Here is a 24,848-nt window from a genome sequence, read left to right on the forward strand (position 1 = left end):
AATAGAAAATTTTTAAGGTGGCATCGTTTTAGGTTATATCTCATATTGTGAATATGTTCGCAACGAGTTGCCATGATATTGCACTACTTCGAATAAGTAACGCTTCACCTAAGGAGAAGACTAATGTTACTTATTCTCAGATAGGTACCACCACCCAGACAGCACTGTTTCAGGGCTATATACGTAGTCTAAATTTGTTCGCAACTTGAGGCTCTAGCCCTAAATGCGCCTTAGTCTAAATACATCATCACCATCAGGCATCTCTCATATTGTGGAGTTATACTTCATAACTGTTTTTGCCATCATTGCATCACTTGGGTACCTACCCACTCACTGAAGAAGGGCCAAATAGCCCTGAAACAGTGCTGTCTGGGTGGTGGTACCTATCTGAGAATAAGTAACATTAGTCTTCTCCTTAGGTGAAGCGTTACTTATTCGAAGTAGTGCAATATCATGGCAACTCGTTGTGAAGGTATTCACAATGTGAGATATAACCTAAAACGATGCCACCTTAAAAATTTTCTGTTTATTCAGAAATGGCTGTGTATTATGATGCTAAGCACTTTATATACATAGTTTACCCGTAAGTTTAACTACATATGTAGTGTAACGGCATCTTTTATATTTTATCTCGTATTGTGGCTACCTTCAAAACTAGATACCAGGTATTGCACTACCTCAAATAAATAATGCTTCTCTTGTAGAGGAGACTACTATTATTTATTCTCAGTGGGCACCACCACCCAGATGCGTTTTGGAGCTTGTTGGCTCACTTGTCAGTGGGCAGGCAGGTACCCTGGTAATGCAGACATGCCATAACGTATTATGCCTTGAGCATTTAGTCTTCAAAATATTATCATTATCTTCACCATGTGGCATCTCTCATATTGTGGAATTAACTTCGCAACCGTGATGGCATGTCTGCATTACCGAGGTACCTGCCCGCCCACTGACGAGTGAGCCAACAAGCTCCAAAACACTTCTAGGTGGTGGTGCCCACTGAGAATAAATAACAGTAGTCTCCTCTACTGGAGAAGTGTTATTTATTTGAAGTAATGCAATACCTGGTATCTCATTGTGAAGGTAGCCACGATATGAGATAAAATCTAAATGATGCCATTACGCTACATATATAACTAAATTTATGGGTAAACTATAGTGTATTTACACCAATATTATATAGTTAATCTCAACCCATAACGTATTATGCCTTGAGCATTTAGTCTTCAAAATACCATTGAACAAATACTTCATAAGGAGGATCCCAAGTTGGATGAATAATGAAGTTGCCAGATTACTTGAGCAGAAAAAGATGGCATGGAAAAGTTACAGAGCAATAAAAAGTACTGAAGCCTATTACAGCTACAAATTGATCTGTAATAATGCTACTGAAAAGGTTAGGCTGGCAAAGAGGGGGGATAAGGAATTCTTCACATATATAAATGCAAAGAAGAGAAGGACAAACTAGATCGGACCCTTATGTAATGCACATGGGTATAGTATTAGATACCCCAGCTGAAGTTGCAGATGAACTCTGCAGTTACTTTGCATCGATATTTACAGAAGAAAAACCCTTTACATCATTCAGAAATTATGGGAATGAAGTTGAAAAAATGTAATTAATGATGTTGAAATTTCACATGTTTATTTAATGAAAAAACCTTCGAGCCTACAATCCAGTAAGTCTCCTGGTGTTGATGGCATTTACTCTATAATCTTAAGGGAGGTGGCAAGTGAGTGCATTGAACCATTAAGGCTAATTATGAGAACATCACTGGACTCAGGAGTGATTCCGTTGGATTTGAAAATGCCAATGTATCTCCAACACTTAAGGGCGGTTCTAAGGAAAACAATGGCAATTAGCTGTGATAGTTGCTATTATATGTGCTCTTGTTAAAAGTGTTTATAAATATGGTTTTAAAGTGCTTACTTTAATTACTCTTGTGATACATGGATATATTCTGATAAGGTCTGCTAGGTTTAACAATTTCTAATCAAGGAAAGGTAATGTTCAAGCTAGATTTACGATACGTCTGTTTTGGCAGTTAGAGCATTCTCTGTTCTAACTGTCAGTTCCAGCTGCCTCTGCTTTAGCATAGCACAGGTACTTCAAAATTTGAAGAGTTTCTTTTTAAAATCTGCAAGGTATGGATGAAGGGGACTTCAAATAGGTGGAAGGGTATATCTGGCTGATTAGTTTCATCTAAGTTCGGAATAAAATATCTTCTTAGCGTAAAAGAGATATAATTTTAAAGAATTTTAGATTTAAAAAGTAAAGGGCTATACAGCCATTGTTAACGAAGGAAGAAGACTGGTAATGCCCCCCATACGGTTATTAGTGTCCTCTCATAATAATAATAATAATAATAAAAAAAACTGTTTATCAAATGGAGTCAGATACACACAGGGTTGCTCTCACGTGTGAAAAAATTTGTGGCATTGAATTGAAAGAGGTTACAGGTTCTAAGAATCTTGAAAGTGGTGCTAAGGAGTCTGATCTCACTGTTGCTACAGAGACCACGAAGTCTGCAAAATTCAAACGTAGATTAAGGAAGAATTGAAATTCTTCGCATAAGCTAGAATTTCAGGATCCAAGTATACATCACGGTAAATTGTCACTGAGTCAAAGCAAAGAATCTTCTGAGGTCTATCTCTGGAGGTGTGGGTGAAAAGATGTTGGAATGGGAGGAGGTTCTCTTGGGTAAAGCTATCATGTTAGCAGAATTGGATAGTGAGGATAATAGGGATGATAAGGACATTGCACTTTTGACACCACATAGATCTGAATATTCCATCAAAACATGTCATCAAAGGCGGTTATGCTAAGTGGGGAAGAAAGTTCAGTTGGATCACTGTATTCATTGTGCAGTAGGTCTCCCATTTTAAGACGAAATAATAACAGGAAAGTCAAGATCACTGTACCTAAAAATGATTGGGATAAGCAATTACGTAACGTTAAGAAAAATGTTTAGAATGATATGGATTTGGCTGAGAAAAATGAAAATTCTTCAGCTAAAATTGAGATAGGGAATGACACTGAAGCGAGTATCTTGTCATCATACTCAAAAGAAATTAGGAACGAAAACATTAATTTTAATCCTGTTGTCCAGAAACATGACCTCTTCTGGGGAGAGAAACTGCCTCGTGCAGATGGTGATTTTGGAGGAGATAATACTCGTAGCTTTACAAAAATAACATTTAAATTACGCAAAGATTTGGAAGATTTCCTTTTTGCCAAGGAGAGTGGTATCAGTCGGAGCTCAATCAGAGGGACTGTCTAGATGGGATCTTATTGAAGCCATGGTTTTGGAACTTGGAATACAGAATGAGAAATTTAAGGAACGGATACAATGTATGCATGAATCCACTCAGAATTATGGCAAGATATGGATAACCAAAAAAATCTGAAAGTTTATAGTGATGTAACTTCTGCTGCAAAGGATGTTGGCTTGAAAGTGAGTTCCTCAGATGATGAAGTGGCTAGATCATATGATGATGAGCATGTTTTATTAATTCACGCTAATGACGACTCTGTTCTTAAAAGTAGTGAAGATGTCCAACTTGCTGTGGATCAGGAAATGAGAAACTCGTTGAGCGGGGTCAGGATACGGAAAGTAAGAAAAGTATTTGATCGTGGTATTGTTTTAGAGATGCAAACTAAAAAAGACATAGAAGAAATAAAAAAGTGCAAACAATTGACACATCTTGGATTAGCTTTTGGATTTCCCAAAAGACCTGAAATTAAGTTAATTGTGTATGATGGTGGTAAGGAAGTTCAGAAGGATGATCTACGTGACATGTATGAGAAAAATCTTTTGCATTTGGGATTATTATTATTATTTATTATTATTATTATTATTATTATTATTATTAGTCTTATGGTGCAAGAAAGCCTGAGGCTTATGCTGCACCAGTCAAAAAAAATTTTCGAGTTAACCTGAGAGAGAGAGAGAAGTAGAAAAGAATTGCCAAGAAAGAGAAGAATGATGATATCCAGCTCGGGACCCTGGATGTGCCAAGCCCATATGTGAGCCCCTGAGGGTAATTTAACTAAAGAGGAGATGGTTGCTGAGGTCACTGTTTGCTTCATAAGTAGAAACAGGAGTGATTCCAGTAATATATGGATTTTGGAGGTTTCACAAAGAATTAGAATATTTCTAATGCAACAACAGTGCTTGTTTGTTGAATTGATGTCATACAGGTTAAACAATTTCTATCTTGTGACTGTATGGTACAATTGTCAGGGTTTTGGGCATACTACCAAAACATGGGCTCACATCTGGTGAGTATGGGCTTGGCACACCCAGGGTCCTGAGCTGGATATCATCATTCTTCTCTTTCTTGGTGATTCCCTTCTACTTTTGACTCTCTCTCTCTCTCTCTCTCTCTCTCTCTCTCTCTCTCTCTCTCTCTCTCTCTCTCTCTCTCTCTCTCTCAGGGTAACTCAGAAATTTTTTTTAGCTGGTGCAGTATAAGCCTCAGGCTTCCTTGCACTATATGGCTAGTAATAATAATAATAACAATAATAATAGCATGTAGATGACGAGATCCTATACGCAGCCATTGTGCTGGGAAAGGCCATACATATAAAAATTGCAAAGACAAGGCTGCATTTTCGAACTGTATTGCTAGAAATCATGTGGAGGACCATTCTGTTCGTGACAAAAAGTGTCCAGAATATCAAAGAGTACTTAAACTAATTAAACTGCGTATGGCAGATTCCTTTCATAACTATGGCCAATAGTCCGAATTACATTAACTCAAATCAGTACACTCACAATATAAGTTCATTTAAAGATTTGAAAATAATGCAGCTGAATGCGCAGCATTCTCGATCTGTTGCGGATGAAATAAAAATTTATGTCAACGAGAAAATATCGATGTTGTTTACATCCAAGAACCTTATTATGTGAATGATATGATAGTTGGTTATCCCCTTTCCTGTAAGGTCATATATAATCCTTGTCCAGAAGTGAGAGCTGCAATAATTGTTTTTAATTCTGATTTAGTATTAATCAAAATTGAATCCTTATATAGCAGTCATGCAGTTTGTGTTAACATTCAATCTACTGTTGGTGCATTGGTTTATGTTTTAATATATTTTAAATACAACTCTAACATTTGGCTATATTTAGTTTACATGGATAGTGTTCTTTATAAGCTAGGAGATTTGCCTGTATTGTTTGCAATTAATTCTAATGCTATGAGTTCACTTTGGTTCAGTGGCACTGCTGATGATAGAGAGAAGGCTTTAGATGATATGATAGCAGAGCAGAAGCTTATGGTTCACAATCAACCTGGGGAGGAGTCCACCTTTTGGACAATAAATGGTGAATCAAACATATACGTTACTCTTGCAAACTCAATTGGCACTGGATTTTTCTGTGGATGGAAAGTCAAATCTGACTGGGTATTGAGTGATCATCGTGTGATATTTTATGAAATCAATACACACAGGAAAAACAATGTTGGCTTGAATCAATTATGGCACTTTTCTGTAAAGCATGCAAATTGGGATGACTTTGAGAGAAGTCTTCAGCAGCCATGATTGCAATCTCTGAGTTATCTAACATGACAGGTGAGAACTCTATGGGGTTTTTGAAAAAAACTTATCTATGATGCATATGTAGCTGCTATGAAATGGAAACAAATAAAACATAGACCAGTTAAGTGGTGAACACATCAGCTTACTCTATTGAAAAAAACAGGTTAATAAAGCTAGGAAGCAATTTCAGAAGAGCAAACATAGGGAAAGTGCCTTGGAAGTTATTCAATTAAAGAAAGACTATCAGAGTCTTCCTAATAACTATGTCCATGTTATCGCTAAACAGAAATATGATTGTTGGAAAACGTTGGTGAAAACAGCAGGAAATAATGACCCTTGAGGATTGGTTTATAAAATTTGTACTGGCAAATTCAGAGCAGCTGCTAACGTTATATATTCTATTGGCAAGGGCACCATTGAGACATGTAGTTCGAAAGATTCCATGAGTGCAATCTTAGATCACCTTATAGGTAATGATAACATGGCTGATAACCCATGTGTTAATCTAGAACATCGTCATATGCAGACGTTGAATGAGCCATATGGTAACGACATTGAAGAATTCTGATTGAGGTGTATAAAGCCTTGGGGTTGAGCATGCTCAATGCAGATGGGATTCTTCCTTTTGCTCAGAATAATTGCCTGAGATGGCATAAATTCAAATTGAGGAAAGACGGTTGTAGGATAGATGTGCGGAAGTTTGCCTTTAGCCAGCGGGTGGTTGATTGCTGGAACAAACTTCCATCTGTCGTTATAGAAGTTGATAGCTTAAATAGATTCAAGGCAGAAATTGACAAACATTTGGAGCGAGTGGATGAGTGAAATAAGGGGTTTTTTTTTTTTTTTTTTTTGGCTGATGCTATATAAGCTATATAATGATCTCAAGAATAATGCGGGTGGAATGGGGGATAAGCACTCCATTTGCTTTATGATTGCATTTTTCTGCCGATTGTTAGGTGCATCAATCTGCGTTGGACATGCAATCAAAGTAAGCACCAGAAAGCTCTATTCTATACATCGAGTTATGTTACTCAAAATGGTTATGGCCTGCAGAATGGTTTTCACAGAAGCTTTGCAAGTGTTAGAAGCCAAAATGCCACTTGATGGGCTGAGAGGTGGCAAAGGAAGTTTAACATTGACAAATGTAAAGTACTAAATATGGGAAGCAGTAACCCCAAAATAACGTATCAACTGTGTGGGACTACATTGACAGTGGTAGAGAATGAAAAGGACCTGGGGAGTAATTGTGCAGGCAGATATGAAGTTTTCTGAGCAGTTCCGATGGTCAGCAAGAATAGCTCATGTCTTGTCAATGATATACAGGAATTTTTCTAGCAGGAATAAGAAGGTGATTATCCCTTGTATAAGGCAATGGTCAGGCCACACCGTGAGTACTGTATACAGATCTGGAGGCCTCATTTTAAGAGCTGCTGGAATGAGTACAGAGAAGGGCAACAAGATTAGTGAATGGAACAAAGGGTTGCTCTTACAAAGAAAGGCTTAAGTTTTGCAAATTATAGTGTCTGGAAACTAGTCACCTGCAAGATGATCAGATTTTTTTTGATTGGTTTGGTTTTTTATGGCGCATTGGCAGCTGTGGCCATAATGCGCCAAGACTAGTAAGGTGATCAGATTGAGGTGTATAAAGCCTGAATGGTTTGAGCATGCTTAATGCTGATGGGATTCTTCTTCTTCTTGCTCAGAATAATCACCTGAGAGGACATAAATACAAATTGAGTAAAAGCAGTTTTGGTTAGATGTGCGGAAGTTTGCTTTTAGCCAGCGGGTGATTGATTGCTGGAACAAACTTCCATCTGTCGTTGTAGAAGTTAATAGGTTAAATAGATTCAAGGCAGAACTAGACAAACATTTGTAGCGAGTGGATGGGTGAAATGAGAAGGTTTTTTTTTTTTTTTTTGGCTGATGCTATATAAGCTTGCTTTCTTGAATCATGTGCCTTTACTAATGCTAATTCAGTAAATTCTTTAAAAATCTGGTACCCTGACGGATTGAGAAATAGCACATTTTACAATTTTCTGCATTTTAAAGAGGTATACCTAGTCATTGATCAATTATAGAGAAGCACTTTTCAGCAAATATTCATCACTGTCAAGTAAACTCACTTACATCAGTAAACATTTATAATGACTTGAAGTTAGTACAGTTTAACAGTTTGTTAATTTTTAAATAGTTAAAATGTATTTTAATTTTAAATATATGTTAAAATATAACATTTAAGATGCAAGTAACAGTCTAGTATGTTATATGTTAACAAATGGCAATAAACATATTCACAACAAACATTGTTGTGTACTGTAACATCAGTACACAACAACAGCAACATGAATTGTATTAAATGCATGCCAGGTACATTATCGGACAGAATGTGTTTCTCAGTATTCTATTGAAGAATAAGAAAAAATTTAACTGACCTTCTTAAGGAATGATTATAACGTAGTATGTACAGTCTTTATCAGTGTAGATGGCATTTTGAATTTATTAATGTACTGCGGAGGAATTCAATTAACCAATTTCTGGCATGTAATAACAAAGATTACTAAGCTCAATTTTTGCCACCATTAAAACTATAGTAGAGAGAGAGAGATATACAACACATGGCCCAAGATAACTCACTAGGCCTTCTCTTCCACAACATTAGTATGGAGTGAGAAATGAGTCACTTTGAACTACCTATTGTTTTTCTCCCTGCTTTAGTCATGCACCTAATGAGCTGTATGACTGTAATGGCAACAAAACCCTTGATTCTGTGGAATTAAATCTTTTGTTTGTGCACATTAATAAGTCACTCTTTCTGGAAGAATCATAAAAAAACCAAAGCTGAAAAAATTTATCTCTATCTGGAAAAATATTTTTTCTAATGTTATTTCCTCTCAGCTACTCTGAAGTGGCATCAAACTGGTCACCCATTCAAATGGGTGACCGGTTTGAAAGTTCACCCATTCAAATGGGTGAACTTTTATTCAAATGGGTGACATGAGAAATAAGGTGTTTGTAGGACTATCTTATCCTTGCAGTTGATTATGCAGCTAGAAGAATTTAAACTGCATGGATAGCAGGATGACTTCAGGGCAGGAGGCATAGGGTTGTGATAAATGGCTATTCCTCAGATTGGGTTGATGTAAGAAGTGGGGTTCCCCAAGGATCAGTATTAGGACCACTGTTGTTTTTAATTTTCAAAAATGACATTGATGAAGGGATAGAGGGCGTGATGTCTAAATTTGCAGATAATGTTAAAATTGGTAGAGTAGTTAATGATCCCTATTAAGCTGAGCTTCTTCAGAGACCTAGATAGACTGCAGGAATGGTCAGAAAAAACGACTTTAAATCCAACTGCTTTAAATATGCTTTAAATCCAACAAAGTGTAAGGTATTACACCTGGGAAACAGTAATCCCAAAATAACTTATTCACTTGGTGGAGTTCAACTAAACCCAGTACTGTAGGAAAGGGACTTGAGTGTTACGATACGGTCAGACATGAAATTCTCTGAGCATTGTAAACAGGTTGCAAGTAAAGCCCATGGTGTCCTATCGATGATCTATCGAACTTTTGCAAGTAGAGATAGGGACGTGATAATCCCATTATATAAGGCTTTTGTTAGACCACACTTGGAATACTGTGTTCAGGTATGGAGACTGCACCTAAAGAAAGACATCGAGCTTCTTGAAAGGGTACAAAGACAGTAACTCACCTGGTGAGATTGGCAAAAGGGCATCCTTATGAAGAAAGACGTCGGATATTTGGGTTGCGGAGTTTGAAACTAGACACCTTAGAGAAGATTTGATTGAGGTGTTTAAGACTCTGAGAGGCATCGGTAAAATGAATGAGGACAAAATTTTCAAGATTATAAATGATGCTAGAACTAGGGGACATAAATTCAAGTTACGGGGGGAGATGTTTAGATTGGACTGTAGGAAGTTTTATTTTAGCCAGCGAGTTATAAATTACTGGAGTAAGTTGCCTACATGGGTAGTAGAGGCTGACAGTTTAGGGAAATTCAAAGGAAATCTGGATAGTACCTTTGGGTGAGGGAAACCCATAGGATGGTAGGTTTAATTTCCTTTTCTTTTGTTAATAATTAGGTTTTGTTTTTTTTATCATTGTTTTATTCAAGGGTTTTTTTTTTTTTTTTTTGGCTGGTGCAGCATAAGCCATAGGCTTTCTTGCACCATGCAGCCATTACTAATACTAATACCAACTGCATAGTTAATGCTCACAGCAGAACATACTCTGCAATAAGTTTCCTGGTATTACAATATTTTAAACCAGACAGCTTTACAAAATGTTAATTTGCCATTTTTTTTTTTTTTAAAGATGAGATACTACTACTATGGTGTGTGTTCATCTGAACTGGTTCCTCATCAGATAGTAGATGATCACTAGTGACAACATTCAAGCAAAACAGATAGCTTTAGCTATATTACAACTTTGGAAACTCAGATTTCATATCGCACATGGCAACTCAAGCTGAACAACTTGTTTACAATTGTTTTGTTTCTCTGATGCCACTAGAGGCCACCTGCTATCCGATGAGGAACCATTTAGTCCTGAAACAGCCTTCACAGCAGTCCCATTTTTAAACAAATGGCCAATTAACATTTTGGCAAACAATTAATATTTGATACAAAGGCAAAATCTGTTTTGCTGTGATCATTGAAGCCGTTACATTACCTTAGAAGTTTAAGTCCTGATCGCATGGGTTCTTAAAGACAAATACAATTATTGATACAAATGTCAGATTACTTTCTTAATATTCTGGATTGTAATATGCTGGATATTACTGAGTTTACTCTATTTCCGTAAGCTTGTGTGAAATGGCAAATTGTGCAATAGATTAAATCATAGGCTATCTGCACTCTTAAATTCTATATCAGTCTTTAAAAAATAAATTCCATTTATATTTTTTAAAATGATTCTGTAGGGTATTACATGTTTCTTTTACTTAAATAACTGTATGTTTTTTTCTAACTTTCTTTTCTGCTTACTGGAATGCCTTTTTGTTATCATTTTAAAGGCAAAGGTAACAACTACTACTTTTATATTTAACATGAACTGTATAAAAAATAATCATAATTTCCTTAAATCTTTACAGTTGCACCTACTTTGCATGTTACACTTCATTAACTTTCATTTATTCTATTGCAGTAATAACTTTGATTACATAAACCCTGTATTATACTTTGAAACATTTCATGTTAGCACTTTGAGAATTAGGGGAAATTTTCCTAGCTCTGGCTGCTATAATAGACACATAACTTGAATGGTATACATTAGAGAAAAGGTCTTGAGCATCAGGAAAAATGACATGGAGGATTTATTTCATTGGATGTGTTTCAGTAGACCCAGGCCGGTTTCATCGTGCCTGGGGACGGGCACCAGGCGGCAGTTGCCTGGGTGTTCGCTGCCCCCTGGTGGCGAAGTGGCCTAGAGTTTCTACACCAACACGGAGAACAAAGGAGGAAATGGGCTAATCCTTGGAGCCACCATGATACACATATGCACACACAAGCACAAAAGCATTGGATGATGGAAATGTATATATAATTGTATAGAAATCTATATAAGTTTTGTATATATATGAATGTATGTAAACTGTATGTATTAATAAATGAAAAAAAAAAAAAAAAAAAAAAATTGGATGTGTTACCCAGTGCACACATTTAACCCAAGCGGCTCACATCTAGTGAATTTGGGCTTGGCACACCCACGGTCCCTAGCTGGATATCATCATTCTTCTCTTTCTTGGTGATTCCCTTTTACTTCTGACTCTCTCTCTCTCTCTCTCTCTCTCTCTCTCTCTCTCACTCTCTCTCTCTCTCTCTCTCACATGGTAATTCAGAAAATTTTTTTTTTGGCTTGTGCAGCAAAAGCCTCAGGCTTCCTTGCACCATATGACTAATAATAATAACTAGGGGATTCAGCCCCCTGCTCGCTTTGCTCACCAAACCCTCATGCACACTTTTCTACATAATATGCAGAGGTATGACGGAGTAAGTCAAATCTTTTCTGCGTTAAAGACACACCTGTCGAAATGCACTGGTCAATATCTAATCTAATAATATAAAAAAAATAGAAAGTGCAAGAAAAAACTATAAAAAGTAAAATTATGTGAATGTTGAGTGAATTAAAGTTATTATTAATTGCATGTTATATGTTTGTTTGCAACTAAGGCCATATTGCTCCGGGATATGCGGTGGTCATTCCCTGACCTTTCCGCATCCTCCATATTTGGTGGTGACGGGCTCGAACCCCGGTCTAATCAAGAAGCGTGTGCTATGCACTGCTGCTCCTTCCCACCTGGCTACGGAGGCGCCACATGTTATATCTTAGCCTCTTCACCGAACAAGCTGATAGCTATGCAAGCCCTCAGGGGCCTCATGGTTATCCAAGCTGCCACCATGCTGTGGCTTTTCCTAGCTGGCATGGTGGGGCTAGATGCTGACACTGGCCATTAGGGTAACTCCCAGGCCAGAGTGGGACAGAACTGCACCAGCCAAAAAAAAATTTCCCAATTTACCCTGAGAGAGAGAGAGAGTTAGAGGTAGAAGGGAATCACCAAGAAAGAGAAGAATGATAATATCCAGCTCAGGACCCTGGGTGGTGTGCCAAGCCCATACTCACCAGATGTGAGCCCCTGGAGTTATTTCATTAATATACAAAAATCATTACAATGGAACATCAAATGTTAGACAGTGAAGCATGTGCACGAGGTTGTTGAATGTTATGAAGGGAGTTGTCAATAATTAATTGCATTTGTAGTGATTTAATTGCCTCAGCCTCATCTTCCATTGGCTGAAATAAATATCACTAGGAGGAAAATTGTTTTAATGTATAGAGAGATAATAATATATTATATTGCTGCACTTGATTGTATACACTGGTTGTGTATTTTGGAACTTCATAGAAGGTTAGTTTTTGGAATAATTTTGAGGGTTTTTTTTAAATTTAATATACTAAACTGTAGTTAATATATAGTTTGAACCCATATAGTCACAAAGGTTCATTTATTTTTTTATTTAGTTAGGTATTAAAAAAGCTACAGCTTAATATTCAGAAGGCCTTTGTTATTAATATTTCTGCGTGGTATCTTAAATTTAACTTCACTAGTGCTTAAAATTTCGTTAACAGTTTAATTTCTGTAATTTTTTTTAAAATTTAAATCCTGTAATATATTGTGAATTGCTTGACCTAAAAAAATGTAACTAGGAGCCCATTAGGGACTCAAGTATCTCTTGATCTGCCCAGTCCCGATTCAAGTTCCAGAAAAGATTACTCATGCTCTGTTTGTAGTTGATCTAGTTTTATTGAGAGACTATTGTCAGAGGAAATGAGTAATATTTTTTGTCGTAAAGATAGGTGGACCAGAACCAGTGTTTGCTTGGAGAAACAATTGATAACATCTGTGCTTGTTAACAGGAATGTCTGCTTCTACAGTGATGGGGTACACTTAAATAGAAAGGGTGCAAGAATATTTGCTGATGCAATCAAGGCAGAGTTAGGTGGGACGGAAAACTGCTAGCTTGGGGAGATACATGGACTAATAGATTAACAGTAGCCACTGACAGAGGTGAAAGTGATTCTTGCACTGCTTCTATTCAAATGCAATTGAGCAGCAGCCTGGAAAGCAAGGCAATGGGGATTTCCAGGACTGGGAGTTGTAGTGGAACAAGTAAATACATGGACTGTGTTAGGGTAACTAAGAGTAGAAACAGGTGCATGTATACTTGCATGTACACCAATGCTAGGAGTATAGTTAATAAATTCAATGAGCTTGAAGTGCTAGTCAAGACATCAAAGGCAGATATTGTTGGAATATCAGAGACGTGGTGTCACACAGACATAAGCAGTGCAGAATTGGAATTTGGGGAGTACAATGTGTACAGAAAGGATAGACAAGACAGGAAAGGAGGAGAGGTTATGCTGTTGTTAAGAAACACATAAAATCTAAGGAAGTGCATCCAATTGATGTTGGTTGACAATGCAATGTTGAGTCTGTTTGGTGTGACATAAGCACTGGGAAAGGAAAAATGAGAATAGGTATGTGTTATAGGCCTAATGAATCTGATGAGTATAATGAGCAATAGTGCAGAGAAATAAGAGTGGGCCAGTAAATCAGAGTGTCTTATAATGGAGATTTTAATTTCCCAGAGATTGACTGGAATTTGTGGGTTGGTCACTCACACACTAGCAAGACTTTTATGGATTTATTGGAAGAGTGTTTCTACATATTAAAGGAGGCAGCAAAGGAAGTAAGCAAACCCTTAGCCATAATTATGAGAGCTTCCTTGGACTCAAGGGAGGTACCCATAGACTGGAAATGTGCAAATGTGACCCCAATTCACAAAGGAGGATCAAAGGCTGACACAAGTAACTATAGACCTGTGAGCTTAACTTCTGTTCCAGGAAAATTAATGGAGGCACTGGTTAAAGAAGCACTGCAGGATCATTTAGACAAGACTTCAGTTATAGCTCAGACACAGCATGGTTTTGTTAAGGGGAAGTCTTGCCTGACCAACTTGATTGGATACTATGATGCAGTCACAAAAGAACTGGATGCAGGGAAATACTTGGATCTTAGAAAGGCTTTTGATACTGTTGCACATGGAAGACTGCTACACAAATTGGAGCAGTGTGACATTGGAGGCAAATTGCTGCTATGGATAAAGGGGTGGTTGAGTGGGAGAAGACAGAGAGTGGTAATCAATGGACACTGCTCATCGTGGACTAATGTTATTAGTGGAGTCCCTCAGGGCTCAGTGTTGGGTCCATTATTGTTTTCTGTATTTATAAATGATATTGATGATGGTATATCAAGCTTAATGTCCAAGTTTGCAGATGATACAAAGGTTGGCAGGGTTGTCAAGGACACTACTGACACTACATTGCTGCAACAGGATCTGGAAAGGTTGAGCAGATGGGCTGAGAGGTGGCAAATGAAGTTTAACATTGACAAATGTAAAGTACTACACATGGGAAACAGCAACCCCAGAGCAACGTATCAACTCTGTGGTACTACACTGACAGTGGTAGAGAATGAAAGGGACTTGGGGGTGATTGTGCAGGCAGATATGAAGTTCTCTGAGCAGTGCAGACGGGCTGCAAGAGTAGCTCATGGAGTATTGTCAATGATATACAGGAATTTTTCCAGCAGGGATAAGGAGGTGATTATTCCATTGTACAAGGCAATGGTCAGGCCACACCTAGAGTACTGTATACAGGTCTGGAGGCCTCATTTCAAGAAGGATGTAGAGCTGCTGGAACGAGTACAGAGAAGGGCAACAAGATTAGTGAATGGAACAAAGGGGTGCTCTTACGAAGAAAGGCTTAAGTTTTGCAAATTACAGTGTCTGGAGACTAGGCACCAGCGAGGTGATCTGATAGAGGTGTATAAAGCCTTGAATGGTTTAAGCATGCTCAATGCTGATGGGATTCTTCCTCTAGCTCAGAAAAATCACCTGAGAGGGCATAAATTCAAATTGAGGAAAGACAGATGTAGGATAGACGTGCGGAAATTTGCCTTTAGCCAGCGGGTGGTTGGTTGGTGGAACAGACTGCCATCCCTTGTGGTGGAGGTTGATAGCCTAAATAAGTTTAAGGCTCAGCTGGACAGGTATTTTGAACGAACAGAGGGGTGAAGTGGAAGTGGGTTTTTTTTTTTTTTTTTTTGGCTGATGCTGCATAAGCTTGCTTTCTTGCATCAAATGCCTCTACTAATGCCAATGCTAATGCTAAACATCAGCATGTTCGGGAGGCAACTAGAAGGAGTAATACTCTTGATCTGATTAACAGTAGTGATTCTTCGTACATGGAGAATCTGCAGATAAAGAGGAACCACTAGGTGGCAGTGATCACAGTGTACTGAATTGGGATTTACTCAAAGAGGTAACTACAATCAAGGGTAAAGGGAAGAGTTTTTACATTCGTAAAGGTGACCATGGTGGTCTGACATAGTATTTAAATTCTATACAGTGGGACCACCTGATGATGTTACCAATAGCAAAAATCAAAATGGAAAGCATTCAAAGAATTAATCTTGGAAGCTACTAGGCTTTTCATACCAATGTTCAAGATTTAGGTCTAAGTGGATGTCAGATGAACTAATTAGACATGTGACAGAGAAGAAAAATGCATGGGATACATATAAAATAACAGGTGATACAGAAGCCTATGATAGATATCAGCTGGTCTGTAGCCAAGACACAAAGGTTAGACTGGCGAAGGCAGATTACAAGAAATCTTTGGCAAAGGATGCAAAGAATTCTTTACATATGTAAACTCTAGAAGGAAGGGGATGAATCAGATTGGTCCACTTGATATCGATGGTTCAATAGTTGATGATCCTGCTCAGGTAGCTAACAAACTAAATGAATATTTTGCATCTACATTCACACATGAGGAGTTAGTCAGGGAGGGGAATGCCAAAGGTGTATTAAACTCTGCCAGCAAGCTAGATATTCTTGTAATAACTGAGAGTAAAATGAAGGAGAAACTGTTGAAGATAAACATAAGAAAGGCACCTGGAATGGATGAAATCTATTCAGTTATATTAAAGGAGGCAGCAAAGGAAGTAAGCAAACCCTTAGCCATAATTATGAGAACTCTCCTGGACTCAGGGGAGGTACCCATGAACTGCAGATGTGCAAATTTCACCCTAATCCACAAAGGAGGATCAAAGCGAGACACGGGTAATTACAGACCTATTAGTTTAACTATTAGTTTAACTTCTGTTCCAGGGAAATTAATGGAGGCACTGGTTAAAGAAGCATTGCAGGATCTTCTAGACAAGACTTCAGTTAGAGCTTGGACACAGCATGGTTTTGTTAAGGGGAAGTCTTGTCTAACCAATTTGATTGGATACTATGATGTAGTCACAAAGTACCTGGATGCAAAGAATACCTCTGATATCATATATTTGGATATTAGAAAGGCCTTTGATACTGTTGCACATGGAAGACTGCTGCACAAATTTGAGCAGTGTGGCATTGGAGGCAAATTCTGCTATGGATAAAGGGATGGTTGAGTGAGAGAAGACAGAGAGTGGTAATCAATGGATGCTGCTCTCTGTGGACTAATGTTATTAGTGTAGTCCCTCAGGTTCAGTGTTGGGTCCATTGTTGTTTTCTGTATTTATAAATGATATTGATGATGGTATATCAGGCTTAATGTCCAAGTTTGCAGACGATACAAAGGTTGGCAGGGTTGTTAATGACACTAATGGCAGTACGCTGCCACAACAGGATCTAGAAAAGTTGAGCAGATGGGCTGAGAGGTGGCAAATGAAGTTTAACACTGACAAATGTAAAGTACTACATATGGGAAGCAGTAATCCCAGAGCAATGTATCAACTCTGTGGTACTACACTGACAGTGGTAGAGAGTGAAAAGGACTTGGGGGTATTTGTGCAGGCAGATATGTAGTTTTCCGAGCAGTTCAGACGGTCTGCAAGAGTAGCTCATGGTGTCTTGTCAATGATATACAGGAATTTTTCTAACCTAACCATTGCCCTATAAACGGGAATAATCACCTCCTTAACCCTATTGGCAAAATCCCTGTATATCATTGACAAAACCCCATGACCTAATATTTTGATCAGATTTTGTGGTACTCTAGCTGCCTGTCTGCACTGCTCAGAAAACTTCATATCTGACTGCACAATTAACCCCAGGTAATTGTGAAGTCAGATATGAATTTACGGTTAACCATATGTAGTACTTGGCATTTATCAATGTTAAACTTCAGATGCCACTTTTCAGTTCATCTGCTCTACTTTTCCAAATCCTGTTGCAGCAGTATGCTGTCATTATTGTTATTAACAACTCTGCCAACCTTTGTATCATCTGCAAACTTGGACATTAAGCTTGATATACCTTCATCAATATCACTGAAAAATATACAAAACAACAATGGTCCCAACACCAAACTCTGGTGGACACCACTAATAACATTAATATACCAAAGAGCAGTCTCCATTGATTACCACTCTCTGTTTTATCCCACTCAACTATCCTTTTATCCATTGTAGCAACTTGTCCTCAATGCCATACTGCCCCAATTTGTACAATAGTCTTCCATTTGCAAAAGTATCAAAAGCTTTCCTGAAATCCAAGTATATGATATCAAAATTATTTTTTGCATCCAGTTCCTCTGTGATCACGTCATCGTATCCACTCAACTTGGTCAGACAGAACTTCCCCTTAACAAAACCCATGCTGTGTCTGAATTATTACTGAAATCTTGTCTAGATGATCCTGCAATGCTTTTTTAACTCCATTATTTTCCCTGGAACAGAAGTCAAACTAACAGGTCTGTAATTACTCATGTCAACCCTTTGATCCCATCCCCCCTTTGTGAACTGTAGATACATTTGCACATCTCTAGTCCTTAAGGGAGTTCTCCTGAGTCCAAGGATGGTCTCATAATTATGGCTAAGGGTTTGCTTACTTCCTTTGCTTCCTCCTTTAGTATAACTAGATACACCCAATCCACCCTAGGTGCCTTTCTTATATTTAAGTTCAACAATTTCTCCTCCACTTTGCTCTCAGTTATTACACACTCATTTAACTCCTTGTTAAGAGTTTGATAAACATCTGGCTTTCTCCTCCTCAATTACTCCTCATATGTGAATGTTGATGCAAAATACTCATTTAGTTTGGCAGCTATCTGAGATTGATCATCTACAGTCAACCCATTGGTATCAAGTGGGCCAATCTGATTCATCCCCTTCTTTTTAGAGTTTATATAAGTAAAGAAGTCTTTGCGTCCTTTGGCAAAGATTTCTCATAATATGCCTTTGCTTCCCTAACCTGCTTTGTTACTTGAATACAGACTAGTTAATATCTACCATAGACTTCTTTTTTGCCTGATAAATCATATGCATCCCATGCATTTTTCTTCTCCACAAGTCTCATTAGTTCATCTAAGATCCATTTGTGCCTAAACCTAGAACAGTATTTCTTAGTTGGAACAAAAAGGCTAGTAGCTTCCAAGATTACTACCTTGAATGCTTCCCATTTAGAATTTGCTGTTGATAACATCATCAGTTGATCCCACTGTATAGAATTTAAAAAATTTCTAAGACGATTATAGTCACCTTTACAAAATCAAAAACCCTTCCATTTACCCCAGATTGGCAGTTACATTAGCATTAGTAGAGGCATTTGATGCAAGAAAGCAAGCTTATGCAACATCAGCCAATAAAAAAAAATAAAAAATAAAAAAAAATAAATAAATAAAAAAATAACCACTTCCACTTCACCCCTCTGTTTGTTCGAAATACCTGTCCAGCTGAGCCTTAAACTTATTTAGGCTATCAACTTCCACGACAAGGGATGGAAGTCTATTCCACCAACCAACCACCCACTGGCTAAAGGCAAATTTCCTCACGTCTATCCTACATCTGTCTTTTCTCAATTTGAATTTATGCCCTCTCAGCTGATTATTCTGAGCAAGAGGAAGAATCCCATCAGCATTGAGCATGCTCAAACCATTCAAGACTTTATACACCTCTATCAGATCACCTTGCTGGTGCCTAGTCCCCAAACACTGTAATTTACAAAACTTAAGCCTTTCTTCGTAAGAGCACACCTTTGTTCCATTCACTAATCTTGTTGCCCTTCTCTGTACTCGTTCCAGCATCTCTAGATCCTTCTTGAAATAAGGATTCCAGACCTGTATACAGTACTCTAGGTGTGGCCTGACCATTGCCTTATACAAGGGAATAATCATCTCCTTATCCCTGCTAGAAAAATTTCAATATATCATCGACAATACATCATGAGCTACTCTTGCAGCCCATCTGCACTGCTCAGAAAACTTCATATCTGCCTGCACAATCACCCCCAGGTCCCATCTTTTAGTAAATTCCACATCAGTACACTGTGATCACTGAAACCTAGTGGCTGCTGTATCTGTAAATTCTTAATGCATGAATAATCACCGCTGATAATCAGATCAAGGGTGTTAATCCCCCTGGTTGCCTCTCTAACATGCTGCTGTAAAAACAATCATCCAATAAATACACAAAAGCCTTGCTAGTGTGCAAGTGACCAACACACAAATTCCAATCAATATCTGGAAAGTAAAAATCCTCTATTATAAAACACTGATTTACTGGCCCACTCTATTTCTCTGTATAATTGTTCATTGTACTCATCAGAGTCATTATGCGTATAAGAAACTCCTTTAATTTTTGTTTTCCCAGTGCTTATGTCACACCAAACTGACTCATCATTGCACTGTCCATCTGTGTAAACCAGATGTACTTCTTTAGATTTTATGTGTTTTTTAACTAACAGCATAGCCCCTTCACCCTTCCTGTCCTGTCGGTCCTTTCTGTACACATTGTACTCCCCAAATTCCAATTCTGCATTCCTTATATCTGTTAGACACCATGTCTCTGATATCCCAACAATATCCACCTTAGATGTCATGACTAGCACAAAATAAATTTGAAAGTCAACAAATTTATTTACCAAACTCCTGGCATTGGTGTACATGCAAATATACATGCTCCTGTTCTTACTCTTAGTTACTCTAACACAGCCCATGTATTTACTTGTTTCATAACTCCCAGTAGTTCCTGTAATCCCCAGCAACTTTCTTTTCAGGCTGCTGCTCATTCCAGTAGAAGCAGTGCTAGAATCACTTCCACTTCTGCCTGCGGCTACTGTTAATCTATTATTCTGTGAAGCCCCCGAGCTAGCAGTTTTCCACCGCACCTAACATTGACTTGATACCATCAGCAAATATTCTCTCACTATTTCTATTTAACTGTATCCCATTCCTGTAGAAGCATTTTATCCTATTAACAAGCACAGAACACGCTGAGAAAAATTCTACCACATGAGCCTTGCACAATCTCTCCAAAGTCAAATTGATTGAAAAGGCTCTCATCATATACTCCCTCCTATAGTGTCTGGCCAGGATTGCAGACACTTTTAAATTTAACCGTAACTTCTGACTTTTTTTTCAGCATTGACCTGTACTTGTTAAGTAAACCCGCAGATCTCCTACACTTAACGTCATTAGTGCCAATGTGTACAATGATATGAACTTTTGTAATACAATGATATCACCCTTAAAAAATGACATCTGCTCTACAGTATCATAAACATTTGTCCCTGGCACACATACCCTTGTCGTATTCCCCCTTTTCCCTGACAGTTGTCATTGACAATATCTATCTCTTGTTGGAAGATGGCATAGCTGTCATGTGGGGGGGGGGTAAGGTTTTAACAAAGGTACAATATAACAGTCAGAAATAAGAATTTGATTAAATGCTTTACTAGCTAGAAAGGTAACTGAGACTAAAAGATTATAGATAATGATTACGCCTTTTCACTATAGTGAATTTAATCTGAATTACCAAATAGCACTTTAACTGAAAGAACAGCAGCAGCAGAAGCTTTTGGAGGAGTTTCAAAAAAGAGAAGGAAGTGACAGTTGGTCTCCACTCTTTCATGGTAGTTGGATTTAAGCACTTTTAAAACAAGAAAGATTGAATATTTATTTCAGCACTCAGTGAAGAACTTTCCCATTCCTATTAATGATAACAAATTAACTATTTTTTTTAAATTTGTAATTGAAATCAAATCCTCTTGTGTTGTTTTAGACTAATATTTTCTAACTTTCTAATATTTTACAATATACAATATTGCTGTTTTCATTTTGATATGCTATGAATAATGAGACATTAATTTTTTTTGTTTGCACTTAACAAACACAAGGCAAGTGTCTTATCATTCTTTTAGGAAATTCTCAATCTCATTCCCACATGGAATCTGTTAGACACCAGTGATGATGTCTTATCTTTCCATAGATCTTTGGTTTTGCCAGCTAAACAGGAATACTTGACAAACACATATAGACATTCATGTTGCATCTGCCAGACTCCATGCGGGCATCAGTGTCTCACCCTGGGAATTGGTTTCTCTTGTTTATTTTTATTCACTATTTTTTAATTGAGTTTAGAAAATTATAATTAATAAAGCACCCTTTTCAATTCAGCTCAAAAGCTAAAAATTAATTTTTTATAATGAAAACAAAAAGAGATGCCCCACAAATGCCACACACCTCTCTTTTTTAAATTGATGATGCGATGATGGAAGGTTAAACATTCAGTACTTCACAGAAAACACTTCTGAGTTTACAGTATTTTTATAAAAGTCATCCAGATTTTGAATTCTATACTTTTGCAGAATATTTTCTTCAGTATTTAATAGATCAACAAATATGATATTTATGATTCCAGGAGCACAGCAAGAAGGAATAGAAGGCTTTTTTAAAGGAATGGGTAAGGGTCTAATGGGCCTAATTACCAAACCTGCAAGTGGAGTCTTAGATATGGTTAGCATGGCCTTTGATGGGATACGAAGGTAGGCTCTGTTTAATCTTAGTATTAGTGTTAGAATGGCAAAATGATTCAAGGTTAGTCATAAGATGCGTCATCGTTAAAAATATGTATAACTGTAATTATTATAAAAAGATTCTGTAATTATTAAAAAGATCTGTAACCTCTTTTTTCCCAGGTATCTCTACAACTCTTTTTTTTTTTTTTTTTTTTTTTTTAATATGCTCTTCAGTCCCATAAGCAGGGCTAGTTGTTGTTGTTATTTGGTTTTTAGGAGCATTAGCAAGCATTGGCTATATTGCTCCAGGGATATGTGGTGGCCATTCCCTGACCTTTCTGCATCCTCCATATTTGGTAGTCACGGGCTCAAACCCCGGTCTAATCAAGAAGCGTCTGCTATGCACTGCTGCTCCTGCCCACCTGGCTACGGAGGTGCCTGCAGGGCTAGTAGGACTGAAGTGTACAGTATTGTGGGTTATGCAGCTTGACCTATAACACTATCTGGCCTTTACAGAGTTCTGTTTACTTCACAAAAACAACTATCACAGAGTTGAGGGGAAACTTCCAGTGCAGCTAGCTCTGGATATAGTGTACAGAGTTATGAGTCAAGCTGCACTGGAGGTTTCCCTCAACTCTGTGAAGGCCAGATAGTGTGTGTTGTCCATCTGGCCTCTTAGCCTAGGAGCTTATGAAACACCACCAACCCCCTAGTTTCCATCCACCAACACAGGAAGCTGCGCCAAGTAAGTAGGGTAGAAGGTCTCTGGTGAGGCTAACCCCAGCGTTACCTTAGCTTTCTGGTAGGGCCAAAATAAATTATTGAAAGTACAGGGGAAAAGAGTGAGGCCAAAGTGTTAAGGGGTGGGGGAAAGTAGGAGGAAGTAGGGAGATAGTGGGGGTGTCTGGAAAGGAGGGGAATCTTCCCCAAGGGTATTTAAGATCAAAACCATAGGGCAGAGTGCCCTGTGTAGGTCACATCAGTGAAATTATACAGACCATGTGTGAGGGTTTGGTGTGGTCCAGACCGGATCATGATTCTGGTTGTGCCATAACCCAGAAGTTTATCATTTTGGCCAATTATATGTTGACATTTCATATTCTTAGGTAGAGGCGCATTATGGCCTTTGCTACACTTGCGCTGTAAAGCCTACAAACAAACAAACAACAAACAATTAGGTAGAAAGTCATAAATTGGCAGATCTTTTCATCTGTTTATCTAAGTTGAGTTTCCAGAATGAGGTTAATCATTGTCTGGTTATGTCTTGCTGTCTTCAGTAATGGTACTAGTGTAGAATGAGTTTGCTTCAGTCATGGTTGCTGAATTTGCATCTTATGTTCAGTAGGCAGTTAATCTTGTGATAGCAGGTAGTGAATACACTGAGATTGTATCCAGGTACATATTAGGTAGCCAGGTTGTGGTCTTGTCCAAGATTGGGAGGCCAGGGCAGGATACTTTGGTCTGGCAAAGTTTGTGGCCCTTAGGTCATAGTTAATGGTCCTCAGTGTGGTAAAGTTAGCATCAGGGGTGAGGATGATCCTCAGGCAATACCAGAACTGTACTGGGCATTCAGTTAAGGTGCAGGCAGTCCCTGGATAGCAGAGTACTAGCTCTAGACAGGTGCAAGATTTGTAACAGCCCCACACTCACACTGAAAAACATCAAATAATCTGGTATGTTTTTAGTCTTGAACAAAAAACATACCAGAGCCTAGGCTATCACCCATTTATGTGTTGGATATAATTGGACCTAATCTTGTTTCTAGATGAAAACAAGTTCAAATACTTAAACTAAAAGAACTGTATTTTATTTTGTTTTTAAAATGTAATATTCAAGTTTATAATTTACCTAATGTTTGTAAGTACATTGTAGGAAGGACATTATATGGATTACTCAGGAGTAGTAGTAGTAGTGGCATGTGATGCAAGAAAGCATGTGTATGAGCTTATGCAGCATCAACCAAAAAAAAACACACACCATTCCCTCCAAATGCCTGTCCAGTTCTTCCTTAAATTTATTCAACCTATCAATTTCCACAACGACATGGAAATTGTTCCATCAATTAACCACCCGTTGGCTAAAGGCAAATTTCCGCACATCTATTCTACATCTGTCTTTTCTTAATTTGAATTTATGCCCCCTTAGGTTCATAATCTGAACAAGTGGAAGGATCCCATTAGAATTCAGCGTGCTCAATCCATTCAAGGCCTTATACACCTCAATCAGATCACCACGAAAGTGCTTAGTCTCCAGCCACTGCAATTTGCAGGACTTCAGCCTCTCTTGGTAAGACAATCCGTTCATTCCCCTCACCAATCTTGTTGCCCTTCTCTATACACGCTCAAGTAAATCTACATCCTTCCTAAAATGAGGCCTCCAGACCTGTACGCAGTACTCAAGGCGTGGCCTGACCATTGCCTTATAAAAGGGATAATCGCCTTCTTTTCCCTGCTAGCAAAATTCATATATAACATTGACAAAACCCCATGACCTGCCCTGGCAGCCTATCTGCATTGCTCAGAAAACTTCATATCTGCCTGCATAATTACTCCCAGGTCTTTTTCATTCTCTACCACCTTAAGTGTAGTACAGCACAGTTGGTACGTTTCTCTGGGGTTACTTCTACTCATATGCAGTACTTTGCATTTGTCAAGGTTAAACTTCAGTTGTCACTTCTTAGCCCATCTGGCCAAATTATCTAGATCCTGTTGCAGTAGCACACTGCCATTACTGTCATTAACAACCCTGCCAACCTTTGTATCATCTGCAAACTTCAACATTAAGCCTGATATACCAGGCGTCTCCGTGGCCAGGTGGGAAGGAGCAGCAGTGCGTAGCACACGCTTCTTGATTAGACCGGGGTTCGAGCCCATCACCACCAAATACGGAGGATGCAGGAAGGTCAGGGAATGACCACCGTATATCCCAGAGCAATAT

The 24,848-nt window shown here is 38.2% G+C and overlaps 1 protein-coding gene across 1 annotated transcript in view; it reads left to right on the forward strand.

The window, feature by feature from the left end:
• Window positions 1-24,848, forward strand: part of LOC150088255 (intermembrane lipid transfer protein VPS13A-like) — a 3,009,916-nt gene that overhangs the window by 2,817,567 nt on the left and 167,501 nt on the right. The window contains exon 75 of the mRNA XM_090370087.1: window positions 21,815-21,938. Coding sequence (XP_090226213.1) covers window positions 21,815-21,938 — 124 coding nt within the window. The remainder of the gene's footprint in view (window positions 1-21,814; window positions 21,939-24,848) is intronic.

Source organism: Mastigoproctus giganteus, chromosome 3, assembly GCF_048544385.1.
Source record: "Mastigoproctus giganteus isolate SK-2022 chromosome 3, ASM4854438v1, whole genome shotgun sequence".
NCBI lineage: Eukaryota > Metazoa > Arthropoda > Arachnida > Uropygi > Thelyphonidae > Mastigoproctus > Mastigoproctus giganteus.